This window comes from Macaca nemestrina, chromosome 4 (assembly GCF_043159975.1).
Source record: "Macaca nemestrina isolate mMacNem1 chromosome 4, mMacNem.hap1, whole genome shotgun sequence".
Classification (NCBI taxonomy): Eukaryota; Metazoa; Chordata; class Mammalia; order Primates; family Cercopithecidae; genus Macaca; species Macaca nemestrina.
In genome coordinates this window covers 26,886,145-26,911,792 of record NC_092128.1, presented here as the reverse complement: position 1 = coordinate 26,911,792, position 25,648 = coordinate 26,886,145, and the positions used below count along the sequence as shown (strand labels likewise).

Genomic DNA, 25,648 nt, shown 5'->3' with positions numbered 1-25,648 from the left:
TGCTATGTGATCTGGAGATGGTCACTTGCCCTCTCTGGGCCTTGGAGACCTCATCTGTAACAGGATTAAGTAGATACTCTCTCAGGTCTATTCTTGCCTGATGGTACCCTGTTTGCTGTAACTATGGTGGGGGAGGGTTGCTCCGATCATGACCGCAAAGATGTTTGATGGAAATCGCTTGATGGCAAGCAGCAACCTGACCCAGACCAGCATTTAAACTGGGATTCCACTGTCCCCCATGAAAAGAGAGGCTCCTGGGAAATGGCAGAGCTGAGCCCTCCAGAACTATGTGATTCCAGTGGGTCCTAGGAAGCAGAGGGGACTCCTCCTACATTCTACTGTCTGAGGGGTATCCCTCCTGTTGCCTCACTTTTTTTTCTCAGACTTTAAAATGGTAGAGAAATCACCTCTCCTACAACTAATGGTGTCAAAATTAAAAAGTCATGGAGGCAAAGTCAGCTGCGCTGCTTTGGAAGCGGTGACCTGGGGGCACCTACACCTGGCCCATGGTGGATGGGGAGGCCGCAGCTCTGAACTCCAGAGGGCCAGAGCATAGCAGGAGCCCTCCTCAGGTCCCGAGTTGGGGGCAGGGCACGGGCCAGGAGCTTCAGTCTCAGGTTCTCTCCTTGGTGAAGGGAGCCGCAGCTTCCAGGCCTCCAGCTCCAGTGCCAACAGGGGCTGGAAGTAGAACTGACCACTGTGTCCTGGGATATCAGGCTTCCAGATGTGAAATTCCCAGGGGTGGAGCTATGTCACTTGCTGATTTCTTGAGGTCCAAGGATTCAACATCTGACAAACAGACTGTGTGCACACTGGAGCCCAGTCGTTCCCTTCCTTTTCCCATGGCTGCCGACGAGGATGCCAGCACTAGGTACCCCATGGGGACACCATGAAGGAGGAGACAGCACTCACCTTCCTGGTGCTGCTGAGACCCTGTTTGTGCTCTTGTTCTCAGGAGGCTCTGATTTCGCACCCATGTTTGGGGAGTTCCCTGTGATGGCTAAGGACTCATTTTGGTCAGGCAGCTCTTGGCCTGGGAAATGCTGAGGACATTTCAACACAATCTACTTCCAATTCTGGCAGTCAATAGAATGGCAGAGGGTCCCAGCGAGCTTCTTGGAAGCTAAAGTTAGTCCCCAGGGCACAAAAGAACTTCCGACCAAGGGGTCTAGAAGACTTAACTCACGCTGTTGTCTGAAGTATCTTTGTCTATTAACGGAGTCAACCAAAGCCCAGGCCATGGGGTCCAGTTTTATGACACTTGTGTCCCTCTCTTGGGGAACTGAAGGCACAGCCATCTGAGGACCACAGGCTCTATCCGCCCTTCTGACATCTCCAGATCCTTGGGGCAGCTTCTCTGAAGAAACAAGGCTGTTTTCCCCACCGTTTGAGATCCTCATCAGCCTTCTGCAGAGTCAAATGTGAGGCCCGGATGCAGGTCTCTTTCTATAGGGAGCGTCTTGTTTTGGAGAGAATGACTTGAGCCAAACCCTTGGGGCTGATCTGCTTGAACTGAGAATTTATGGGGAAACAGGAGGTGTTTAATATCTCCTTTGCTTGCAGGTTTAATCTGGAGTGCTGCAGAAATCTGAAAAATAGGTTGGCCGCCAGGGGAGGAGGGGGATGGGCACACGGGATGCCGTGGGGACAACATCTGGGGTTTCAGAGGTTGTGAGAGCAGCGACCAGTTCTATCCCTGTAATGCTGAGTGACCTAGGGCAAGTGTGTAGGATTCTCTGGGCTCCATTTCCCCCTGGACTACTTCCTGCAGGAAGAGTGGGGTGTCCCACGAAATCCTTTGTCTGGGACTTTCCTGGTCGCACATCACATCTCCAAATACAGACACTGTATGTAAGTGCCCAGGAGCAACTAGAAGAATATATGGGAAACAGTGTGACACAGGAGGGGCCCTCAAATCCAGGCCACCTCTGCCACTCACTAGTTGTGTGACCCTGAGCAAGTCACTTACCTTCTGGCACATTTTGGGATGCATTACCCCAAAGTGAATAGAGCTTCAGCTTCTGGGCCTACACTTGCACACACAGCCCCTTTTAAGGCCTATGTATCTAATTTTGTACTTACTATATTTTGGTCTTAAAGAAGGTCTCCAAATGGTATGTCTCACCCCACAAACCTAGATCTGCCCCTGCTTCCAGGCCTCCACTTTCTCTTTTGTGCAGTGAAGAAAAACTTTCAAGTTTCTATGACTTGAAAATGTTCTGAATCTATGTGTCTAGTGTTTGTCTCTGAGCATCTGGGCACAAAGAAGGGAGCCCAGAAAGACAGAGAGAGAGAGAGACCAAAGCAGTAGCTGGAAAGGCAACATGGCAGGTGCGAAGGGAAGTGGGCAGGAAAGGTGATACACAGGTGGGGTTCACTGTGGGGTACCTAGGAATGAGGTAGACAGCTGTCGGCAGCCTGGGGGCTGCTGACCGCTCATTGACAGGGCTTGGGCTTAGTGTGGATTTGCTACACATTGGGCAGGGTTTGTGCCGATCTAAGCAGCATGCTCCTGGCCAGCTTCTTCCCTTCTGTTGGTTCTTCCTGCCAATGCTTGGTCTGTCTCAGAAGCCTTCTCTGCTGAGAAACAGCCTCTTTGTAGATGTGAAGGTGGTGGGATGTCTTTGGGGCTTGTTGAGAAGGCAGGGCGCAGGGCTTTCAGAGCTTCTTAGGAAAGAGGATGGACATGAAGGTTCCTGGAGCCCAGCATCTGCCCACAAACAGGGCTCACAGCTCCACGGCTAGTCCAATATCCCTTCTAATCCTGTCTTGCATGGACAACCATCATCACAAAACATTTACAGCTAGGGCCAGGCCCTGGGTGACCTCAGAATCCAGCACGTGGCTGGGGCAGGTGTTGTGGGGCTGGGATGTGCCAGCAGGCATGGCGGAAGCAGGTGGCAGTTTTGTGCATGTTGAGGAAATGACTGCGGGGCTGAGCTGATTTGGCTCCGAGAAAATGACAGTGATGTGGGCGGGGCTGGGGCCTGGTTTGGCGGTGGGCAGGGTTGGGTGACTCACAGAGGTGTTCTGGCACTGTACGCTGGAGCTGTTGAAGCGCAGGGCGGGCACCCGCTGCTCGCTGCCCTGGATGTTGAGGATGCATTCGTAGCCACGCTGCCCAGACTGGGGCTGGGGGAGGTTCTTGGCCTTCAGCGTGATAGGCTTGATCACCTCCACAGGCACCAGGATCTTGTCCACTCGCAGCAGCTGGGGGCAGTCCTGGGGACAGAGGGCATGGCTCAGGCTGGGCAGCCAGGAAACCAAAAGAGCAAGGACCTCTGCAGACATAATCCAGATGTTCCCTGTCTCCACCCTTCCATGGACACACCCACAGGTGACCCCTGAGGTGCTCGTGCCTACCCAGTGGGCAATGCACTGAGGACAAAAATGAAACTGAGGAATCTGGGGTCCTAGTGTCATATCTTGAGGTGGTCCCCACCCTCTTTGGGTTCCCTGAATACCTTCCTTATGCAATCCAGATTCTCTGACACTCCTGTAGCCTCCTCATGGCACCCTTCTACCCTAGTAGAGACTGCCTCTGCTGGCTAGGCCTCCCCCCCGCCACTGCGGACTGATGATCTCTTTGCCTGCTAAGTTCCAGGCTGTCAAGAATTGGGATGGATAGACCATGTGAGAATCTCCACAGAGAGGCAAAGCCCTGGGCCCTACTCTGTCTCTGGAATGTGAGTCTTGACTGCAGCAGAGGGGCTGGGAGGACCTTCCCTACGTGGGCTGAATCTGATGTTTGAGAATGTTCTGGAATGGGCCCCAGAGGCTTTATAAATCCAGAAGCTTCTGACCAAGCTTTAGGATGTCCTGGCCCCAAAGAAATGCCTCTCAGAGTAGAAACACTCTGAGCTCTTTCTAGATGCTAGCAATGGGCATACTTAGCCCTGGAGCCACAGGAGCCCAGATGGCCTTTAGGATGGAGACAGTGAATCACTGGGCTCCTTTTTCCTGGGGCTATCGGCTTTGTCTAGGGAGGACTGGAGACATAAGGAGGTCAGAAGAAGGAGGGTGGGTGCTCTGCCCAGTTGAGTGGTAGGAGCTGGTGTGTTGCTGTATTCTCAGGAGCTGGGTGGAGGAGAGTCAGTATTGTAGCTCCTGCCGATGGATGTGGGCAGGCGTGAGGCCTTCCATAACACAAGCATGGCCTGGGCACCCCCTGTGCTAGGCAGGTCCCACCATCCCCCAGATTCCTCCATCTGTGGCACTGTCTGGGGCATGCCAAGACAGATGGCTCCTGGGCAGGTTGATCATCAAAAGCATGACGCACATGTTCTTTGTGAGGGTGCTTTGTCATGGGCTCACCACCAACTCTCAGCAGAGGCTTCTCTCCCCCACCTTAACACTTGTCCTCAGCAGAGTAAGGCAGAAAGGAAGCCACTGAGGAATGGTGGAAGGGAGGGGTTCCAGGTAGTTAGGCAACTGGCAGCTGTCCCTCCCAGGTCCCAGAGCAAACATGAGCCAAATATCTCCGTGCCATTACGAGCTACACCATAACAAGACTTAGGCTCGGAGGGAGAAGGCTTCAGCTAGCTCTAGCACCTCTGAGCTGCTGATGAGCTCTGGAACTCTGAGCACATTTGAAACTCAATTTCCGTATCTATTAGTTGAGCGGGCCTCCAAGGCCCTGTTCATGTTAACCCATCATGATTCCATGATTTGGAGTGGTTGTTCCCTCTATGCTTTCTGATCATCCAACAAGAAAAGAGGAGGGAAAGAGAGGCAGGGGAAATGGAAGCAAGAAAGGGAGAGAGAAAGCTATAAGGGAAGCTAGGAGACAGAGAAGAAGCTGGAGGAGCAAGACCATGGTCCACAGATGGACCAGCAGTGGAGCCTTGCTTCATGGGAGTGTCCCAGGCCCATTAAACTAATCCTTCCTCCCATGCCCCTACAGGCTGCTCACACGTTTATCCTGAAGTGCAGCTAAAAGAGGAGCTGCAGATCCAGAAATTCCACTCCTGGGTTTACATGCCCAGAGGAACTGAAAACAGAGACTCAGAAATCTGCACACCCATATTCACAACAGCATCATTCACAACAGCCAAAAGGCAGAAGCAACCCAGGTGTTCACTGAGGAATGAATGGATAAACAAAATGTGACCTATTCATACAATGGAATATTACTCAGCCTTGAAAAGGGAGGAAACTCTGCTATAACATGGATGAAGCTTGGGGACGTTATGTTAAGTGAAATAAGCCAGCTACAAAAAGGCAAATACTGCAGGGTTCCACCTGTAGGAGGTCCCTTGAGCAGTCAATTTCATAGAGACAGAAAGTAGAATGGTGATGTCTAAGGGGAGGCAGGATGGGTAGTTGTTTGACGGGAACACCACCTCAGTTGGGGATGGTGATGACAGCTGTACAACAATGTGAAATGTACTTAATGCCATTGAACCGTATCCTTAAAACCGGTTCAGACGGTAAATGTTATGATATGTGTGTTTTGCCACCATTCTAAAACAATGAAGAGAAGCAGCAGGGAGGTGGGCCAGCAGGAAGAGAACAGGGGCCTTGGTCTTGGCCTTCACCTTGCGTGTGGTCTGAGGCTCTACAGCGTGTGGGTCTCTGGAGACACCAGGTAGCCACCTGTGGAGAGTCTTAGCAGCTCCATCCTGTGCCCCTACCACAGCCGCTCCCTCAGCCCCTGCTCTAGCAAGGTGGGAATGTGAGACACAAAGGAAAGAAGCGATTTGTGGAAAAGATGGAGATCAGAGCTGGAGTAGGAGGAGAGTGATATTGGCAGCTCGAGGAGAGCAGATCCTTGAGAGTGGGGTTGCTCTGAGTCCAGGCTCCACTTGACTCCACCCTCCCTCTGCCTGAGCCCTGGGCAGCTTCCCCTCCCCTGAAGCAGGAAGGAGCCTGACTCTCCCTCCTGCCACAATCCCTGGAGGGAGGTGGGTCTGGTCGCACTGGGAGTGAGAGCCAGGAGGCCCTGGAACCTCTTCCCTCAACCTCCCGCATCCACATGTTGCCACCCAGAAATGAGGCGCTGAGGGTACTGGAATCTCAGAATCCTCTGACTACCCTCATGGACCCCATCTATTTTGCAAAGGAGAAACTGAGGCAAGGAGAGAAAGAAGGGCTCAGTATCAGCAGATGAGCTGGTAGCTGAGGAACTCAGATGCCAACTGCCTGAGTCACCAAGTTTCCGCCCTTCATGAAAGAGGCAAGTTCCCACCAATGGGCAGGACCACCTCAGGATGGGCTGGTCAGTCAGCAACGGTCCCTCTGAAGTCCAGGGGACTTGGAGCTGTGAAACCCTCTGGAGCTGGGCTGGAACCCTGCCTGGGGGCTGGACTGTTCTTGTCCGGGACATGGGCAGCAGCAAATGCCTCTCTCCCACGTCCCCTGTAAGATTTTTAGTGAGACGTGTGATGAGTTCTCTAATGAGTCCTGATTATCAGTAGCCCCATAAAGGCCTAGTTTGCATATAAAAAGGTTGGCAGCTCTGAGAGTAAGTTCATTAATAATAATTGGAGAGGCCCAGGGCTGGGCTGGGCACATTTTCCTCTAGTAGCGCTGCTGATTGACCCCAGTGTCCCTCCTAATTGAAATGTAAAATGGCAATTTCTCCCTAGGCAACAAGGCATGAAGGGACCACTTCCACCACCCTGCCCCTTCCTCCCACCCCAGCATCCCAGATCCTGACCTGCCTTGTGCTGAGATTCCAGATACAAAATCACCTACAGATCTGACACTCCAGGGAAACTTCAGAGAAACTTTCATATTCCTCCAGGGCGCGAGCCTGAGGCCCTGTTTCATGGCCCAGGGACTCAGGGCACCCAGACCTTTGTCTTCACCTTGAAGGCTCATCACCCAGCAGGAGTCTGGCTGGGAATCCTGTAACTGTGAGAGTAAGTCTGCCTCCCTCCTCCCCACTAGTTTCAGAGTCTTGAACAAGTCCTGTCATCATTGCTTGGCTTAACAATGAATAGGGATTGAAAATTCCTCTTCCAAATGACCATTTTGGGGATTCCATAAACTAACACATATAAAGCATCTGGCCTAGAGTGAGTGGACATTCAGCAAATGTTTGTCCTTTCCTCCCAACCCAGGCTGCATCTTGTCCCTCATCTGCTCCCTTTTCCCACCTCATTTCCAAAAGACCCATCTCCCTTGCTCCTGCCTCCACGCAATTTTCTGCAAATACCCCAGCAGTTCCCACCCAACTTATTCCAGTCCTCTGGGCTTCACATCTTAGGATAAGTCTGCCTAACTTAAATAGCTGTAAGTGTCCCAAACACAAGGGGGACTGGCAGGGAGGTCCCAGTTCTGGCCACTGCTCCCCGAACAGCAGCCTCCGCTTCTGGGAAGTGACATCGTAAAGTTGCACATTCCATGTGTCCTGAGACAGGAGATCTGCCAGCCATTTGGCCTTGGGCAAACCCCTCAAACCCTCTGGGTCTCTTTACCCATAAAATGAAGAGGTTGGTTTGGATTCGATGAATTGTGTAGTCCCTGGAATATTGTGACATCAGAAATATATATTGGTTCTTTTCCTCTGGCTGCTGGCACGGTGCTTCTAAAACCTTTGGAGTTTTCTGAATGACTGGGGGAAAAGGAGCATCTTTTGTTATTCACAGTAAGCCCTTTTCCACTATACCTGAGTTTATGTTCATGAGGTGACTCCTGGGGATGGGGGTATGTTGCCAGAGGATCCACACATGTAATTACAGGGTGGCACTTTAGCCCTCTCCTCTGGGGAAGGGAGAGGGGCTGGTGACTGAGTTCAACTGTCTACATAAAGCAGCCTCCATCAACACCCTAAGTGAAGGGGTCTGGAGTGCTTCCCCAGGGGTGAACAGGTGGCAATGTTGAGGGAGTGGTGCCCAGAGAGGACAAGGAAGTTCTGTGCCCCTTCCTACACCTTGCTCTAGGCACTGCTGCATCCAGCTGTTTATCTGTATCCTTTGCAACACCCTTTAAAAGAAACTAGTAAATGTAAGTAAATGTTTCCCCAAGTTTTGTGACCGGTTATAACAAATTATCCAATCTGAGGAGGGGATTGTGGGAGCCCCTGACTTATAACTGGTGGGTCAGAACTGCAGGGGACAACCTCAGACTTGCAATTGGCATCTGAAGTGGGGACAGTCTTGTGGGACTGAGCCCTTTAACTTGTGAGATCCAATGTTCACTCTGGGCAGGTAGTGTCAGAAATGAATTGAGTTCTAGGCTACCCAAGTGGTTTCTTGGGTAGCACCGAGGATTGAAGAATTGCTTGGTATAGAAAAAAGCCCCATGCATTTGCTGTTATGTTAAGTATAGAGAAGAACAGTTTGTTTTCCTTTTAGTCCCAGTTCTATTAATAACCCAGCTGATAATCTGGGATATAGAATTATATGATCTTTTTGAAGCTCAGTTTTCCCACCTCTAAAACGGGGATAATAATACCTGCAAAACTGGCTCAAAATGTGGCATTCAATGAGCCAATGAATGAATACTGGAGGTATGGGGGAAGTGGGCCTCTGAGGGGTGGCTCTTCACCTATCAGCAGGGACCTGTTTTAATATTTTAATAATTGGTATGTTGCAACCTGGTATGGTTGTCCAGTTGAGTAACTAGCTCTGACAGGCAGCATGGGATACTGCTGCGATTCTAATTGACATGGTTAACTTGGTACAAGCATTCAATTCAGTGTCAATTCCACTACCTCCATCCCCTTCCACATATTTTCCGTGTACTATATTGTTTCAGACACACACACACACACACAAAGATCACTCCCGTGTTCTAGATGAAGACACTAAGGACACTATTTACCTCACTCAGTGCCCATGACAATGATGAGCACAGTATTTTCACCCAATCACCATACCATACCTTTATCCACAGATGATTATCCAGCTTCCATCCAAAACTCCTCAAAAACATACTGCCCTTCTCTTTTGAAGGAGGCCATTTCTCTGAACTACCATTTGAAAGGGCCAGCTTTTGGAGGATGGAAAACACCTGTATTCCCAACGAGATTCTTTGGAGACACATGCATGCCAGAAGAACCCGACTCCCTTGGAGGCTGTTTTGCCTGTGGCTACATTCTGCAGTTCTAAGAATGCAGGGGGGTGGGGGGTGGGAAGTGGCAGTGGCTCGAGGCACAAGCACACCTTTAAAGGCCTGGCATTCAGGAGGTGACGAAGGTCAACTGTCCAGCCCCATGAATCTTTTGGTCTCCACTGATACGCACACAAAATACAAATCGCACTGCTAATTGCAGAGGACAGGAACACGAAGTCAAAGTATAAAAGCGAGAATGATGACTTTCTATCCACCATGTCCAGCATGTTAGTGACTGCTTTATACAGAGGCTTCATTGCATATTTAAATAATTGAACAAGGACATAAAGAATGCAGCCTAGCTGGGAGAGAAAAGGCTGCCTTCAGGGCTGGTGCTGCCTGCAGATGGGGGTGATAGGCCCCTGAATTTATAGCCCTCAGTGTGTTTACAAAATGAGGGCTCTAATTCTCCTATTGTTACAGCAAGACTGGGGAAAATAGAGCTCTAGGGAAGAACAGGGACCTGGTGGGCAGCTAAGGAATAAATGATTTACGGGTCACCTCTCCTCCGTCCAAGTCACCTCAGCCTTCATTAGTCCCAAAGACAAGCCAGCCCTAACCCCAACCAACCCCCCAAATTTATACTCACCTTCTCAGAACCACGGTGCCCAATACAAAAATGTAACGCATCATATATTTTCTTGCTGTTCCCCAAGTTTATAATGCCATTAGTGTGATCTACGACAGGCTGGTTTATAGAGAGAGCAAAGTAATAATATAAAAAGGAAATACCCATAACCTGAAGCGGGGAGGGGCAGGCAAGATTGATGGAAAGTGCAGTTGTCTGGAGGAATGGCAACCCAGTAATTGAATACCTGGAGTGGGGGTGGTGCATGGGTGGGGAGCATGTTCTGTAGCTGGATTTGCTTTTTTTTTTTTTTTTTCACAGGAGGGTGAAAGGCACGGCAGGTGTGGTTTTGTTCCCTTGGGTTGGATCCCAGGAATGCCTTCCCTGCAAGAAGGGAAGCAGAATTGCTAACAAAGTGGATTGGTGATTTCCCTCCAGAGTCCAGTCAGTGGGTCAATGCCCTTGCTCTGCTCCTGTTTCAGGGCATGGGGCTTATTTCAGTACCAGGGGCAAGCAGCAGCCCATGAGCTAGGACTTTCTCGGTCTTGTTGGGTCTTCAGTCCTGGAGAAGACTTGATCCTTTTGATACCAGATATCATCCTGGCTCTGAGTTTCTTTTCAGGGGTGTTGGGGTATTAGGGGATGTTGGGAGAAGCTTTCAAACACAGTTTTGCAAATCAAATAGAATTCATTTTGCCTCCTCTGATCTTACAGCTATTCTCTGGAGTAGGCAGGCTGGTTGAACTTCAAGAGGAGAGGCGTTCCTGGGAGCCTCCTCGGCGAGCCTGCACACCTGGGGGCCAGATGTGCTTCACCCTCCTTGCAAAGCCTCTCTAGTCTGGTGCCCAGAGAATACAGCTTCAGCAGCAGCTCACTTTGCTTTTCAGTTTAGATGAGAAAAAACAACAAAATAGTCCATCAGGGACAAATTCTTGCCAATGGATTTGCTTTTGCAAGGAAGTTCACCTTTGTTCCTCAAGCATCATCATTAAGTGTGTGTGCCTGATGGGAGGTCCAGGTTGGCCTGTGGAGGAGCTGGGGATGGATTCTGAAGCCACCTGGGGACCAGTGGCTGCTGCTGCTCAGTAGAGGGGTGGGCATGGCTTTGTTAATGGCTACCCAAGGCTCTGGCAGCTGATCTGAAGGCCCAGGGCTGTTATCACAATGCCATCATTAGTTGAAACAAAATCATTCCTTGTAACTGGAATATAGTTACCATAAACAGCATATGTTATTGGGCATTCTATTTCTAATAATTGTAATTATAGTGGAATACTTGCCATTAATATAATAACAACAACGATTGACTAGCTCTCTGTTCCAGACCAATAACTTCACCTGAATGCATTCTTTGTTCAGGGGGGAAAAAAAAAGGTAATTCAATATCCCTGATAGTCAACAAAGCTACTGTTGAAATGGAAGACACACAGATGAAAGCATTCCTGAGATGCAAGATGGTGCCGGGTAGATGAAAAGCCACCTGTCAGCCTTACTCTTAGCTAACAAAAGGACACTGTCTGCATCCGCTCACTCAAAGGGTAAAAGGAAATGAAAACCCCAGAGATTTCCAGAAGAGTCACCAGGGCCTGGGTACACCTTCATTCCAAAAGGGTGGGCCTTGGGCTGGATGTTCAGTGGAACTGCAGGTCCTGAGGGTATGGGTCACCCTGTTAGGTAAAGATGGTTGACCTAAGCCTTGACTTGACAGTCACCCTATAATTGCCAGCCCCCTGACCACTTTTTGGGCATGGATTTATCTTGGGGACTTTCCAGCTTCTTTCTACTTACAATGACAGAACTTTAGAGATGATGTAGACCAATGGCCTCATTTTACAGATCTCTAAACATAGATCTCCGTAGATCTTCTTCACCTTTAAACCTCTCACAATGCCTTCAGTATGGCTGAAATGCTTAGGGTAATGAAGAATGAACAGTTAAATCATAACAAAACTTCAGAGTATCATGCTGTGAGTAAGCTCTTCCCCTAGAGTAGTGACAGCACACAGGTGTCTGGAGGCTTCCACAAAATCACCATTTAATTGGGTAGTTTTCTTTTTACCCCTAACTCCTGCTACTATCTCTTCCCAGAAACATATATGGTAATGTTCCACATAAGCATGCTTCGGTCAATGACAAACTATATATAGGACAGAAGTCTCATAAGATTATAATATTGTAATTTTACCATGCTTTTTCTATGTTCAGATGTGTTTAGATACCCGAATACTTGCCATTGTGTTATAATTGGCTGCAGTATTCAGTACAGTTACCTGCTGCACAGGTGTGTAGCCTAGGATCAATAGGCTAGGCCATGGAGCCTAGGTGTGCAGTAAGCTACAGCACGTAGGTTTGTGTAAGTACACCCTATGATGTTCGCACAATGACAAAATTGCCTAATGACACATTTCTCAGAGGGTATCCCCAACAATAAGCAGCCCATGACTGTACAATGCTAAAATAAATACATGTAGAATGTAAAATTAGAGCAAACAATCAAACAACAACATAAAAAAATCCTCATATTTACACTAGCAGCCAGGAACTGTCTTTTGAGTTCTGAGGACAATGACCTCCTTTCACTGACCCCAAGTGGCTGGAGTCAGTCAGTAGTCCACACATACTTCTTTACTTGTTTCCCCTTTGCCACATTCACTAGGAAGATGCTACAACCACCATCACCAGGTGGCCAACTCTGGTTCACCTCTATGCTCACATTCAAAATGGCCCTGGGATTGAGCTGGGTAGAATGCAACCTCCAAGCCTGGACCAGAAGCACCCCAGGAGAGCTTCCTTTTCTTAGAATAAATAAACATCCAAGGTAAAGAGGAGCCAAAATGTATTCCATGTGATAAAGGAGGCATGGGCGATTCCAGACTACCTCAGAGCCGCTCCCTGCCATGGCCTGCCAGGCTCACCATACCATGGCTCATGGGAAACGGAGAGGATGTCGGTGTGGCAGCAAGAGCTTAGTACATACAGCTCCATATCCTTCTCTTCTCCATATCCTTCTCCATATCCTTCTCCATATCCTTCTCCAGACTAGTTCCTTTCTCTGGGGCCCTGGCATCCCATCCTCTGAGATGCTGTGAATCTGTGGCAGTCTTTGCTTGTGTCAGGTGTTGAGGGGTGTCCCAACTGGCTTGGAGTCTGGGTACTTGAAGCCATCATTCCTCTAAAATCTCTGCATTGCCCTGGGAAACACGGTGGGCTCTCATTTTATTCTTCTTCCCCCACCCACTTTTTTTTTTGGATACAGGATCTTGCTCTGTTGCCCAGGCTAGAGTGTAGTGGCTTGCTCGTGGCTCACTGTAGCCTCAATCTCCCAGGCTCAAGCAATCCTCCCATCTCAGCCTCTCAAGTAGCTGGGACTACAGACATGCAACACCATGCTCAGCTTACATACCTACTTATTTTTACTTTTTATAGAAAAAAATAAAAATATTTTTCTACTGGGGAGAGTTTACTATGTTGTCCAGACTGGTCTTGAACTCCTGGGCTCAAGTGATCCTCATACCTTGGCCTCCCGAAGTGCTGGGATTACCGTGCCTGGCCTTATTTTATTCTCTTCTGGTTCTTTTTCCCTCTTTCTGAGCAACAGAAGGAGGCTCCTCTTCTATACTTAAAAGAAAGAAATTTGGTACAAGAAGAGCAAACAAGAAAAAAAAAGCAGAAATTCAAAAGCTTCCTGCAAGATAATTAAATGATTAGAGGCCTTCAGAATCCACCAGCTAGCTCAATTGTTTTTGCTTTCAGTTTACTCTTGGGCCTGTCCACACATAGAACCTCTGCCAAACACGGCAGTCTGGAAAGCTGGAGAGAAGCTGAGAACCACTTTGTCTTAACTCCCATCAAATTATTTGCAGGTTTCAGACCAGAACAAGAAAAGGATTCTTTTCACATCCCTGTCCCCAGCCTTGGTGGGTCAACCAGTCCTTCTGCTCATGAAACCACACCCCAAGACAGGCCCAGCCAGGCCGATGAGACTGTACAGCCTTTTATCAAGGACATTACCTTGCTGTCTGACTCACATCGCTCTTATTACCTTTATATCCATGTCGTCTTTTTTAAAGTAGAGAACTGACACATAAGTATGAGATTCACACTCCTACGTAAAATCCAAGATGCAACCACTCTCCTCCCTTTCCCTATAAAGGGACAGGGTCTCTTTTCCTGACTGTGAATCCATAGTAGCCATTTCCAGGCATGAACAGATTCCCATGGAGAGGCAGTTGGTCTTTTGTCTGAGGCTTTCATAATCTCTTCTTGTTTCTGTCTGAAACTTGTAAGGAACTTCATGGGAGCTGAGACAAAGGTTTTCAGCCTCTCACCAGCTTTCCAGACTAGTGTATCTAGCAAAGGTTTTATCTAGCAAAGAGGCCCAAGAATAAAATGCAATCAAAACATTTGAGCTATGTGGAGCCTTCCAAAGGTCCCTAGTCATTTCATTATCTTAATGAAGGTTTTCCAATTTCTACTCTTTCTTTCTTGTTTGCTCCCCTTGTCTGTTACTCAATCATGACCATCCTCTCCCTTGACAACATCTCCACTCCTTGCTTTTACTTCTAAAATGAATCACCTTTCTTACTGTCCACCTATAGAACTCCTGCTCAGCCATCAAGACTTGGGAAAAATGGGATTTGGGTCTGGATTTTCTGATGGCTAAGCACAATGCAGTCACACCCACCGTGCTAGGGGAGCCCCATGCAGCAGGTGTTAGCATGGGTTGTACATTGACCTTCCCTTTCAGCCTCAGATAAAAGAGAGCTTCTCTCCTGCCATGAGGGTTTGGCCAAAGGTAGGATTCTTAGTGGGGTAAGAGTCTGGAATGGGGAGGGCATTTGATGGGCCTGTATGTTCTCTCAATGCCCCTCCTTCCCCCTCCCCCCACCAAATCCCCTATGCTTCTTGCACCTGGACAGGTCCCTTCTCTCACAGCTGTGGTGCTGGCCACATGGTCATGACACCTGTGTGGTGTGTAAAGGGGTCTGAAAGATACACCCAAGACTAGGGGTGGAGGTGAAGGTGCTGGAGCCTGCTGAGTCCAGTGCTGGCTGAGAGAGCGCAAGAAACACCATCATGTTTGAACAACAGACTTTTCCAGAGGTATACCTGTTATCCCTGAAGTCCTTGCCCACACTCTGACATTCTAAGAGAGATAACAGCATAGGCAGAAAGTATTTTTGGTGCAGTGATGATGAATGTTCAAGAAGAAAAAAACTTCAGAGGAAATAGAAAGGTCACATTTTAGCCTACAGTATCTCAGTGATTCTTCAACCTGGTCCGAGCATCAGAACCACAGGGAGGGCCTGTTGAAGCCCAAAGGGCCTGTTGAAGCCCAAGTTGCTGTACTCTGTCCCCGGAGCTTCTCATTCAGTTGGCCTAGGCTGGAACAGAAGACTCTGTATTTCTAGCAAGTTCTCAGCTGATGCAGATTCTGCTAGTCTGGGAACCATGCTTTGAAAACCACTGCTCTAGCTCACAAGTTGACCATTTTTTTATTCTCATCTCTCTCCCTTTTACTCAACTTGCCCTCTTTGGGGGTCTCAGTTCTCCTCTGTCAACAGTGCCCTGAGGAATAGCTGAGGAGTCTGGACACAGTCCTGCTGTGTACCCACAATTATTTCTACGACACACCAACACACCCATCTCTTTGGAATCTTTCTAGGACCCATCTGGTGTGTGGAGGATCCTTCTTGCTGGAATGACCTGGAATACACCTTTGTCTATAACAGAACCTCCAGGGCTGATCCAGAACCCACAGTCCCAGCACAGAGTTTGGCATATTTCCTGCTTTTATAAAGTGGACCCTTAAGAGCCAGGAGGAAGGGGGTGGTCCTGCATGGTTTTCCTTTGGTTTCTCCTCTTAAGGGAATGTCTCTCTTCTGTGTCCCATGCTCACAACAAGAGGCACTCACCACTCTGGCTGCCAGGGACCTACCTCGGGCAGCTTTACTCGGCCTTCCTGGAAGGAGCAAGTCTTGGGGTCATGGGTGCAGACATGCCGGTATTTACACCAGTGGCAGCGGTATGGACTCTCCACGCAGGACAGGCACCTGGGCACAGAGGAAGGGAGGCACAAATCTAAGAACCTGGGTGAGCCCAAAGCAGAGGGCCTGACTCTCTAGGATCTAGCAAAACATTTTTAGTATTAAGAGAAACCACCATGAAATGCGCAGCAAGGGCAGATCTTATGCACATCTATCCCTTTACTCCCCAAGACCTCAGGAAGCTAATGGTCTCTGGTTTCCTTCCTTTCCCATATGTAGCTGACAACCCTGGTCCCCCAAGGCCAAATTAGCCCTCCTCCATCTCCATGGGATAATATCCTCCTTTTCAAAAGAGGGAATGATAAGGTCTGGAGTAGAGGGCTTGTGTAGAGAGACCTAAGAATTGGGGCAAACAAAAGATTAGGTTTGTATTAAATGGACTCTGGGTCTCTGCTGCTGAGAAGCCACCTGGACCTTGCCTCATGAGGAAGTGACTGAGGCTGCTTGCTCACTATGATGGCTCCTCCGTGGTTGGTGACCCCACCCCTTACCTTTACCCCAGGAAACCAAGGCAATTTTATAGGAGCTCCCGATTGCTTAAAAGCTCAACATGGTTCCTTTTTCCAAAAACTCAAATGCCTCTCCATACAGGCTATGCCCTTCACGGTGTCGATGACCACTGCCCCAAACGCAGGTTTGTTGCTTTGGCCATGAATAGGCCACACTTTCCCCACAAGCCATCCCTCCCTCCAGAGCACCATTTCTTCTTTCCACCACCTGACTACCTGCTTGACCAAGGAAGAGCTGGTCACCCTGGGCCCTTCTCCCGTGAATCTCTTGGTTGAAATCTCTGGGAAAGTCCTGGCCATCTCACCATTACCTGTCCGGCTCCTCTACTAGTCCGTGGGCCATCAACTCTTGGAGGGTAAGGATTGAGTCTTTGTGTTGCATTGATTTTTGACTCCACCGTGTCTAATGAGTAACACATTCCCTTGCACATAGGAGATGCTTAAAATCATTTTATGGGCTTAATGGAAGCTTCACACATGATTTCACCTATTTACTCTGCTTCCCCAGAGGGGAAAGAGAGGATGGAGGGATTAGGCCACCGAGTGATAAAGACAGGGACAGCTCTGTCTGGTAAAGACAGGGACAGCTCTGTCACAAGAGGCAAAAGTAGAGTCCCAGGGCTAGAGCAACTCATTTTTGTCTGGGAGGGCTGGATGCCTTCTTACTTGGGGCCCCAAAGAGAGCTAAGCTTTAGACTCACAGCTGCCATAAGCAGACCAATAGACCCTAAAATTCCACCAGCCTAGATCCCCAAAGTGTCTCTTGTCATGTCATGCATGGATTGCAAAACAGGAATGTGTTAAAGCAAGCAGGGTTTTTTGAGGTCAGGTCCCACAGTTTGCTCTGTGGAACTCTGGGGATGCCATGGAGCTCCTTCGGAGAATGTGTAGTTTTGTGGGGCTCCTAGAGGGGTTCCAGGCCCCCCAACCTTTAATTAGAGAAGGTCCTGCTTCCATCTATTCTGTATACTGGGCATCTACACCTACTTTCAGTTTAGGTTTCTATGGTGAAAAGAAAAACAGGCTGGCCCATTCACAACCTGGTCCAAACCCATCATTTGATAAAGAAAAGGTAATATAATAATAGCAAGAACATGTGGTGCCTAAACACTGGGCCAGACATGGCTCTAAATGCTTCTTCTTAGCATGGCCCTTTTACCCTTTGTGGCTGTCCTATGGGGTAGGCAGAGCTGATATTCAGGGCTAGCAGCCAAGCACAGCATCCCAGCCAATGACTGCTCTGATGGGACAGTGCTCCTGCCATGTCAGTTGGTAAATATTTGCGTGACGCCCTGGGAAGGAGCACTACGATTTCCCTGTGGATAGAGGACACTGGGGCACAGAATGGTTGACCTTCCCAGTTGGTCCAGCTGCAGAGCCAGAGCCTCTGCCCTCCCCACCTGCCATTGGAAGTTGGATGCTTAAGTCAAACAAAGCAGGAGCTGGAGCTGGAATCAGTCTTCCTGACCCCTGAGCCAGAATCTGCCCACCCCATACCTTTCCGCCTCCCTTTGGCCCCTACCAACTGTCCTCACCTAGCCTGAGGGGCCTGTGGGGAGCTGAACATGCGACTGAGTGGTTAGACCACTTGCCCCTGTCCTGGATACACATCAGGGCCTCTCTCTCTCAGATCCATCCTCTGCCCATGGAGCTTGCTCTCTGTTCTTCACATGGGATGCACCACCCCACAACAGATGGTGGAGATGGAATTTAGTTAGAAGGACTGATATCAGGGAAGATGTATGCACTAGGGATGTGGAGAGCCCCACTCCCTAAGTTCTCACTCTCTGCTCTTCTAGTCTCTTTCCATTAACCCTGTGGGTACCAGAGGAGAGAGGGTGAAGGAGGTCTCCTCTGGGGCTTCTAAATGGTGACTCCCTGGGAACAGTGATGGGGTTTTCTGATCTTTGGATGAACCTTGACCCCAGGAACAGGAAGTGGGGTAAGGCAGGGGCCACTTACGAATTGTGGACGCTGCAATTGTAGAAGACAAAGCTGGTGCTGGCGAAGGTCATGCCAGTCTCCTTTGACTTGAGCTGCAGCTGTACGACATGGTGGTCCCCTACGAGGAGAGACGGCTGAGGGGTCGGGGAATGCTGAGGCCCCAAGCCAAGGATTCCCTGACCAGTGACACATGCTGGAAAAGGGAGCCTGCTCCCCAGGGTGCTGTTGGCTTAACAGGGCTCTGACCCAGCAGACCCAGTCCCAGGACAACCCTGAGAGCAGCTGCAGAGGGCAGTTCTAGTCTGTTCTCCCTGCCCACCATATCACTTCCCCTCTTCCACGTGTACACATACAGATGCACACTGCCAGGAATTCAAATGTGCATTCACATGCATGATATCCTAGCCAGACTCACAAAATTGATTCATAACCAGAAGAAACACATATGTAGACTTCTAGGAATGCTGCCACAAACTGCATAAGAGGTTTTGCATGTATGTGTGTGTATGCATGAGCTCATTCCCCATCTCTGTAAAGAGAGCCCCTGTTCTGACACTACCTCCTCTGGGGGCGCTCAGGGTTCCACCGGTGTGGGAGACCCTGGAATCCTCAGCTGGCGCCAGGGAGGAGCTGCAGCCCATGTTTAATTCACAACCCTGACCTTAGGCCCCCACTTCAAGCCTTGTTCTTTGTCTTCCCTGAGAGCCTCATTAATCAATCAGCTCCGAACAAATGTGACAAGCCCAAATGGGAGGGACAACATGGAATCAATCTGCCCAGGCTGGGCCTGTCCCTCACCAGCATGGAGCCTCTGCCCACTGCTGTCTTTCCCAGGGCAGCTTGATCCCAATAACAGGAAGCTCTGGGGAGACCCGGGAGGGCAGAATGGGGAAGGCAGTGGTCCAGGGTCAGAGACCGGCCATGTGAGCATCCCTGCACCTGCTCAGTGGCCTCCTCCACTGACCTGCCAAGCCAGTGGAGCAGGTTGAACTTAACCGTTGTCCTTGCCTGCTCCTCCCCACCCTCTCTGCAGCTGCTCCTTGCCCAGGATGAGGGTGACTCTTGGGGGCTAACCTAGAGCTGAGACAGAAGGGCTGTAACAGTCAATGCCAAGGACAGCGGAGGGAGATTTCATCCCCCTCTTCCCATAACACACCCACCAACCCATGCCCCTTCCTCTGACTCTCCCCTGCCTGTAGGCTCCCTCAGTCCCCCCACATCTGTCCTAAGTTCTCATCCAGCCAGGAGGAAGACATGCCACTCAGTTGTGCCTCCGGGATGCTCACCGTTCTCTGTGATGATCCGGGGCACCTCCTTGGCTGCAGGGGAGTAGCACTGGATCTGATTGCCCACCACCAGCCCATCCATCTCTGACAGGTCCTCAAAGGTGCAGTTGACGCCAGCTGACAGCTCCGGGACATTGTAAGTCTCCAGGACCAGCTGTGAACAGCCAGGCAGGGGAAGAGAAGGAGGAGAGTGAAATGGGAAAAGGACAGGTATGGAATAAAAAAAGAAAGTGGGAGAGTGAGAGAGATCACAGGCAAAGCAAAGACAAGCAAGAGGCAATATTAACATGGAGAAGAGACTCAAGTTATTAGGAGAGCAGCACAGAGGCCGTGGTGAGATGCAAAGAGACAGAGACAAAAGAAACCTCATTAGGATCTAAATGGATTTGGCCCCAGGAAACAAGAATGCTTAGGGGATTTTCGTGGTGAGAGAACATCGGACAGGACTGAGGTGTGGCTGATGGAGCACCTCTTCCATTAGGCCCTATTTTGGAAAAACAGAAATACCAACCACCAAGTGCCCAGTGCTAGAACTTGGAAGTCACCTGTGCACTTTTCTCTCTCTCTACATGCATCTTTCCCATTTTATAGTTGAAGATATCATTCCCAACACCTTTTGTCACCTTTGATCATTTTTGGTGCTGGTGCTCCCTGCCTTTCTACTCTTTATGAATAGAGTCTCTTCCCCAATAGTCCTGTCCCTGTCCCCTTCTTGCATCCCCCCATGGACACTTAATTCTTTGATATCCTGCACCCTTCTCTCAAGCTGCTTCTGCTGGCCAGGCTTGGCCCAGTCCTCCAGAGAGGCCTTGGGCTAAGGCACTTTTTGGTAGGAGAGAGTTTTCCTTGCATCCCTGGACCCTACCCCAACCCCCATAACTCTTACCAGCACGTTGTACTGAGAGACAGAGATATTGTTGGGATGGACTGTCAGCCGGACACACTGCTTCATCTCTGAGGCAAACCTGCGGGGCTCCTTGGACCGCTCACACCGCTCCTTCCGGGTGCAACTAGGAAGGACATACCCTCGAGTTACTCAGGAGATGGCCACTTGGTCCAGGGAGGTCCGGATGCTGAGGTCAGGCATTTCCAGCAGCTCCCAGTATGTGTCCAAACTCAATGCGCCTGCAGCTAGACTTTTTGTGTCCTTCCTCAAGCCTGGTCCCCCTCCATCATTCCCAAATGTAGAAAAGATGGCAATTCCAATCACTTCTTGCCAAAGGCAGAAACTTGAGAGTCATCCTAACTCGACTCATCCTCTCCAAACTCATATAAGGAATTGCACGGTTCTGTCTATTCACCCTCTCTGCACATCCTTAGGCCTTGCCATTCTCTTCCCCTCCCTAGGCAACCTGAGATTTGTTTTCTTCATATAGAAAATACACCTCCTTGCCTTTGAACATGCCAGTTCTTCTGTTGGGCTTCCCTCTCCTCACTTCTCCACCTGTCCAGTTCCTACTTTTTCTTCCAGTCATGGCTCAAGATGCACCTGCAATCTCTCCTTCCCACCCTAGGCAAAGTGAAGAGCTTCCTCCTAGGATCTCATAGCACCTTGGAGTCTCCTACTTTAAGAAGTCTGGAACTTCTTAGATTATATGACAATTATTGGGCTAAGTGCAGCCCTCTTCTACCAAGTAGGAGCTTCTCAGAAAAAAAGCAGCTATGTTCGATTTATTTTGGTATCCCCTCATGTACGCAGGTGGGAGAGAGGGAAGGAAGGATCAAAGGAGCTAAAAACTGTAGTTAAAAGCTTGCTCTGGATCAGAATCCTGGCTCTATCTAAGGTTTGCTGTTACTCTTCAGTGCTCTGTGTTGTACAAAGTGTATGGTGTCACAGGTGGACCATGACCAGTGTGACCTGGGATCTTGCAGTCCTAGCTGATGAAGGTTTGTGAAAGATGCATGTGAAAATCATGGACCTCCCCCAAATGCAAGCATCACTTGAGGTCACTGCATGGAGCTATCTGAATTTCAGGGAGCAGTATTTAATCCAACTCAGGTGAACTTTGTGGACATAGGGCTTCACCAAGTGGTCATGATTTGGAAACTGGACTACAGATTTTGTTGTGGGGTGGGGTCAAGCAGGGTCATCAAGAGGGACAAGATGAGAGAAGATGAGAGCAGGGAAGTCACTCCAGAGTTGCTGATCTCTTTTGATTAAAGAGATAAGATTTTGCAGAGGAAGGAAGATGTCAGGAGCTGTTGCAGGGCAGGAGGGAGCCCCAGGCAAGGAGTTTATTAGGACACAGAACAGTCAGGGATAGGGAATCTACATGGAGAGGGAGCCTTGGGGACGGAGACTTGGGGAGGGAACAACTGTCTCAGGAAGCAGACAGGTGTGGTGTGGGGCAAGGAGATGAGGGAAGGGGGCACCTGGATACCCTGAGCTGCTCTTGGGGTAACTCGGGCTTAGGGAAAGCTATGGGGGTTTCTCCTCCCACTTTTGGCCACAGCAAGAATGACAGCCTGGGTGGAGAGCCTGAGAGGAGAATCTAACAAATGAAGGAAAAATCACTGAAGGCCATGGACTGAAGCTGTTCCTCTAAGGATGGGATAAATGGAGCAACACAGGGACAGAACACAGGACTTCAAAGTAGATTGGATGTGCAATGCGAAAGTGAAAAACAACCCTGAACAGTACATTCATGGCTGCGAGGTATGAGCGCTTATTAATAGGCACATGATATGGGGTTTACATTGCCTAGCATTTAAGTCTCATGACAATGCTGCAACAAACCCCACCTTGTCAGGACGTGTTGGGACACAGATGCACCCTGCAGCCTGTGCTCTACTATGGAGCTCTACCTCCTGAAACTTCCAGACTGAGGAGTGAGGGGCTCTACCCCTGCTGTAGACTAAGCCGGTTCTCCTCACCATCCTGGTGCCCTCTTCGTGTCCTTAGGGCAATTCAAACATTTTCCCCTCAATATTTTTGTCTAGGTTAATCGCTGTTTTTGCCTGGCACTGGGATGCACTTTGAGTGTTATTGCAACTTGTTGGATGAAGATAAATTCTCCAGGGTGCTTCTAGGAAACACCCTCCCAGGAGTGAAGGATCAGGCGTGAGTGTGGTCACCCCCATGGCACTTCCTTGCTGCTCCAGCTGACCGATGGCAACAAGAGTGTCTGCCTAAAAGACTTGGAAGTTAATTTACCAGGCCAGCTCCTCTGCAAGGACTCCATTACCTTCGGCCATTAAGCTAATGTTATGGACTTTTCCAGTGTGTCTGCACTGACATCGCTATTAATAGTGTTATTACTCCCATTAACAGCAGACCCAGAGAGCTAGTACGGGCTTAAATTATTCACTGACTCCCCAACTTTGAAGTTCCTATTTCTAAGAGCAATCAGTAGGTCTGAAAAATGCCTTTGATTAAATTATGAAGAGAGGGAAAAGCAGAGCTGTTTCCAGGCCAAACATCACCTGGAGTTACCAAATAGAGGTTCGGATAGAAAAGACAGGACTCCATCTCTCTTCCAGGGGCAGGGAGGGAGAGGTGGCACACAGGTGTTTGCTTGGGGGATCTCAGGACAAGTTCTACCTGCAGTGCTTACTGCTTCCAAAGTTCATGTGGTTGTGTCTTGTCACTGCTCCTGAGAGTGACAAAGGAACTACTCATCACCTTCCCCCAATTTTAGGTTTTATAGGGAAGTCACCTGTAATTTACAATTTTAAATATCACGTTTAACTGTATAATCTTGGGCAAATTACTTAACATCTTGGTGCCTCAGCTTTCTCATCTATACAATGGGGACAAAACAGTAACTACCTAATAAGGTTATTATGAGGATTAAATGAGATTATGTGAGTAAAGCATTAAGGACAGGGCATAGCTCATAGTAAGCCCTCATAAATGTTAGCTAGTATTATCATCTTATCCTTTCTCTGACATCCTCATTTGACCTCTCCAAACTGTAGCTGATGCAGAACCACAGATTTATTTTATTTTTTTATTTGCTATTTATTTTTAGAATGAGTGTTTTTTATTTTTATTTTTTGAGACAGGGTCTGGCTCTGTAGCCCAGGCTGGAATGCAGTGGCATAATCTCAGCTCTCTGCAAACTCCACCTTCTGGGCTCAAGCCATGCTCCCACCTCAGCCTCCCAAGTAGCTGGGACTACAGGCACACGCCACCATGCCCAACTAACTTGTATTTTTTTGGTAGAGACCGGTTTCACCATGTTGCCCAGGCTGGTCTCAAACTCCCAAGCTAAAGCAATCCACTCATCTCCACCTCCTAGAGTGCTGGGATTACAGGTGTAAGCCACCATGCCCAGCCCAGAGAACCACAGATCTTCTCCCTGACTGGCCCTTGGGGCAAATCAAAGACAAAAGAAAGGCAGGACTGCAGCACTTTTCCTCTTAATAAAGGAGAAGGACAGCCCAGAGACCAGGAGAGAGAAAAGAGTGTAAGAATGGTCTGGATCATAGCTCTGTTTTCTTAATAGCTGTCAAAGGGTATTGAGAACTCAGCTATCTTAGTGGAAAGTCAAGTGTAAGGTCAGAGCCAGAGATGTTTTGACATTTCTACTATCCTCCAGGACTCATGAGGGTGGAGGCTACAAATGTCCAAAAGCACAGACAACTGACCTTAAATATGATAGGATAATGGAAGGGGAGGCATGAATTCCTGCTGGTTTCTTCTGGGGTCTGTCAAGGGAATGGACTTCTGCTTTTCTAGGACTGTGATTCCCAACAGCCCAGACCAGAGCTGGAAACCAGAGCAAAGTGTTAATTCATCACCTGAGAGGCAGGGGTAGTGGCTTAGATGTTTCCTTCCAAGAGGCTTCAGGTACTCCTAAAGCATGTCCCTCAGCTCCACTGTACGGGCCCCTTGACATGAAGGAATCCCCTGCTTCATCCGTTTCCCAGGTAGGAAAACAGGAGCTGATATGAATTTAGATAGTGCATATGCTGTGTGACTTGGAGTTTTCTGACATTCTTCTCTGCATGCCAATGTCACTCCCGCTCCAAATACAAACCTTCAGATGGCCAGCAGGAAGCTGACCCCAAGACGATACATCAGACCCCCAGAGCTGGAGTCCCTCCCTGCTAACCTCCTCTGACCTCTCTTCCTCATTCCACTTCTCTGCAGTTCATCTTCTCCAGCCTCAGATCAAAGGTGCAAAAAGCCCTTGGGGAGAAAGGCCCTAGGGCCCCTAGAAGGGGTTATTATTCAAGCCAGTGGTTCCAATGAGATTATCCTCTCTAATGAAGCAGCTACCTCCGCCCTCCCCTAAGCCTGAACTTTCACTGCTGGAGAATTCCCAGCCAAGTGGAAAATTAGAAGGGAGAGGAATGAAGGAAGGAAGGGGGTGAGGGAGGGGGAGAGAGGTGGTGATTAAGTGCTCTAGAAATTAATTCCCAAATACAGCGATAGAAATATTAACTCCCAGTGCCACTGGCCAGGCAAACAAATTTCAATTTGGAAACAGGGCTATCTGTGAGTCCAGCCTGAGTGAGCTTCCAAGCTTGGAGAGGCCGATGCTGGTCGATCTCCCTGGGCTCTCCAGCATGTTTACCAGGCTTAGACATCAGAGCTTGCTCCTTATTTCTCCCTGCGGATGTTCCCCAATCCTTAACTTTTTACATTGGCCATGACCTATGCTTAAGGTGCACCATCTGTGCTTAGAATTGAGAAGATTGAAAAAGAAAGGGGGTAGGGGTGAGGGCCTTCCCCAGTGGACCTAATAGAAAAGTTAAGAGAATTTAGAATGCCTACTCAACTAGGAGATTATTGGAAGCTTTGGCCATTGTCATCACATCTGGGGACACTGACAAGGGAAGAGACTATAATTCCTAATTCAAAATCCTTGTCCTCCTTGAGAATGACCACAGTAATGGATAGATGTGCGTGACTTGGAGGAAGTGGAGTAGCTAGTACAGGGTCCTTCCTAGGCAGGTGGATGTGAAAGAGGTTCCTTATACATAGGGGTAGACCAGGTGAGTCCTTTCAATGTTACAATTCTAGGATCCAGTGACTGACACCATGGTCTCATGGAACTTGAAGTATTTGGGTTGTGCCATGTAAATACTTAGGATGAATCCCAAGAGAGGAAAGCCCAAGGTTCTACTGTAATTTTCCCTCTGCCATCAGTTGCTGGCAAATGGACCCATGGTCCTTTGCCATCTCTAAAGACCCAAAATTAACCTAAGAAGCACCTGAATCAGATTTATCCATGCCTCCCCTACAGGAGGAGGGAATAGAACTTAGCAGAAACCAGCAGGTTCAGG

General features: G+C 49.0%; 1 protein-coding gene across 4 annotated transcripts in view; it reads right to left on the bottom strand.

Moving 5' to 3' along the window:
• The window catches only part of LOC105471365 (plexin A4), a 451,592-nt gene that overhangs the window by 80,671 nt on the left and 345,273 nt on the right, over window positions 1-25,648 (bottom strand). For 3 of the 4 annotated variants that reach the window (XM_011723816.3, XM_011723817.3, XM_071094492.1), the window contains exons 6-10: window positions 20,301-20,424; window positions 19,415-19,568; window positions 18,147-18,246; window positions 15,567-15,681; window positions 3,022-3,222 (exon numbers count right to left, since the gene is read on the bottom strand). In XM_011723816.3, coding sequence (XP_011722118.1) covers window positions 3,022-3,222; window positions 15,567-15,681; window positions 18,147-18,246; window positions 19,415-19,568; window positions 20,301-20,424 — 694 coding nt within the window. The remainder of the gene's footprint in view (window positions 1-3,021; window positions 3,223-15,566; window positions 15,682-18,146; window positions 18,247-19,414; window positions 19,569-20,300; window positions 20,425-25,648) is intronic. The other variant, XM_071094493.1, reaches the window with a different exon arrangement.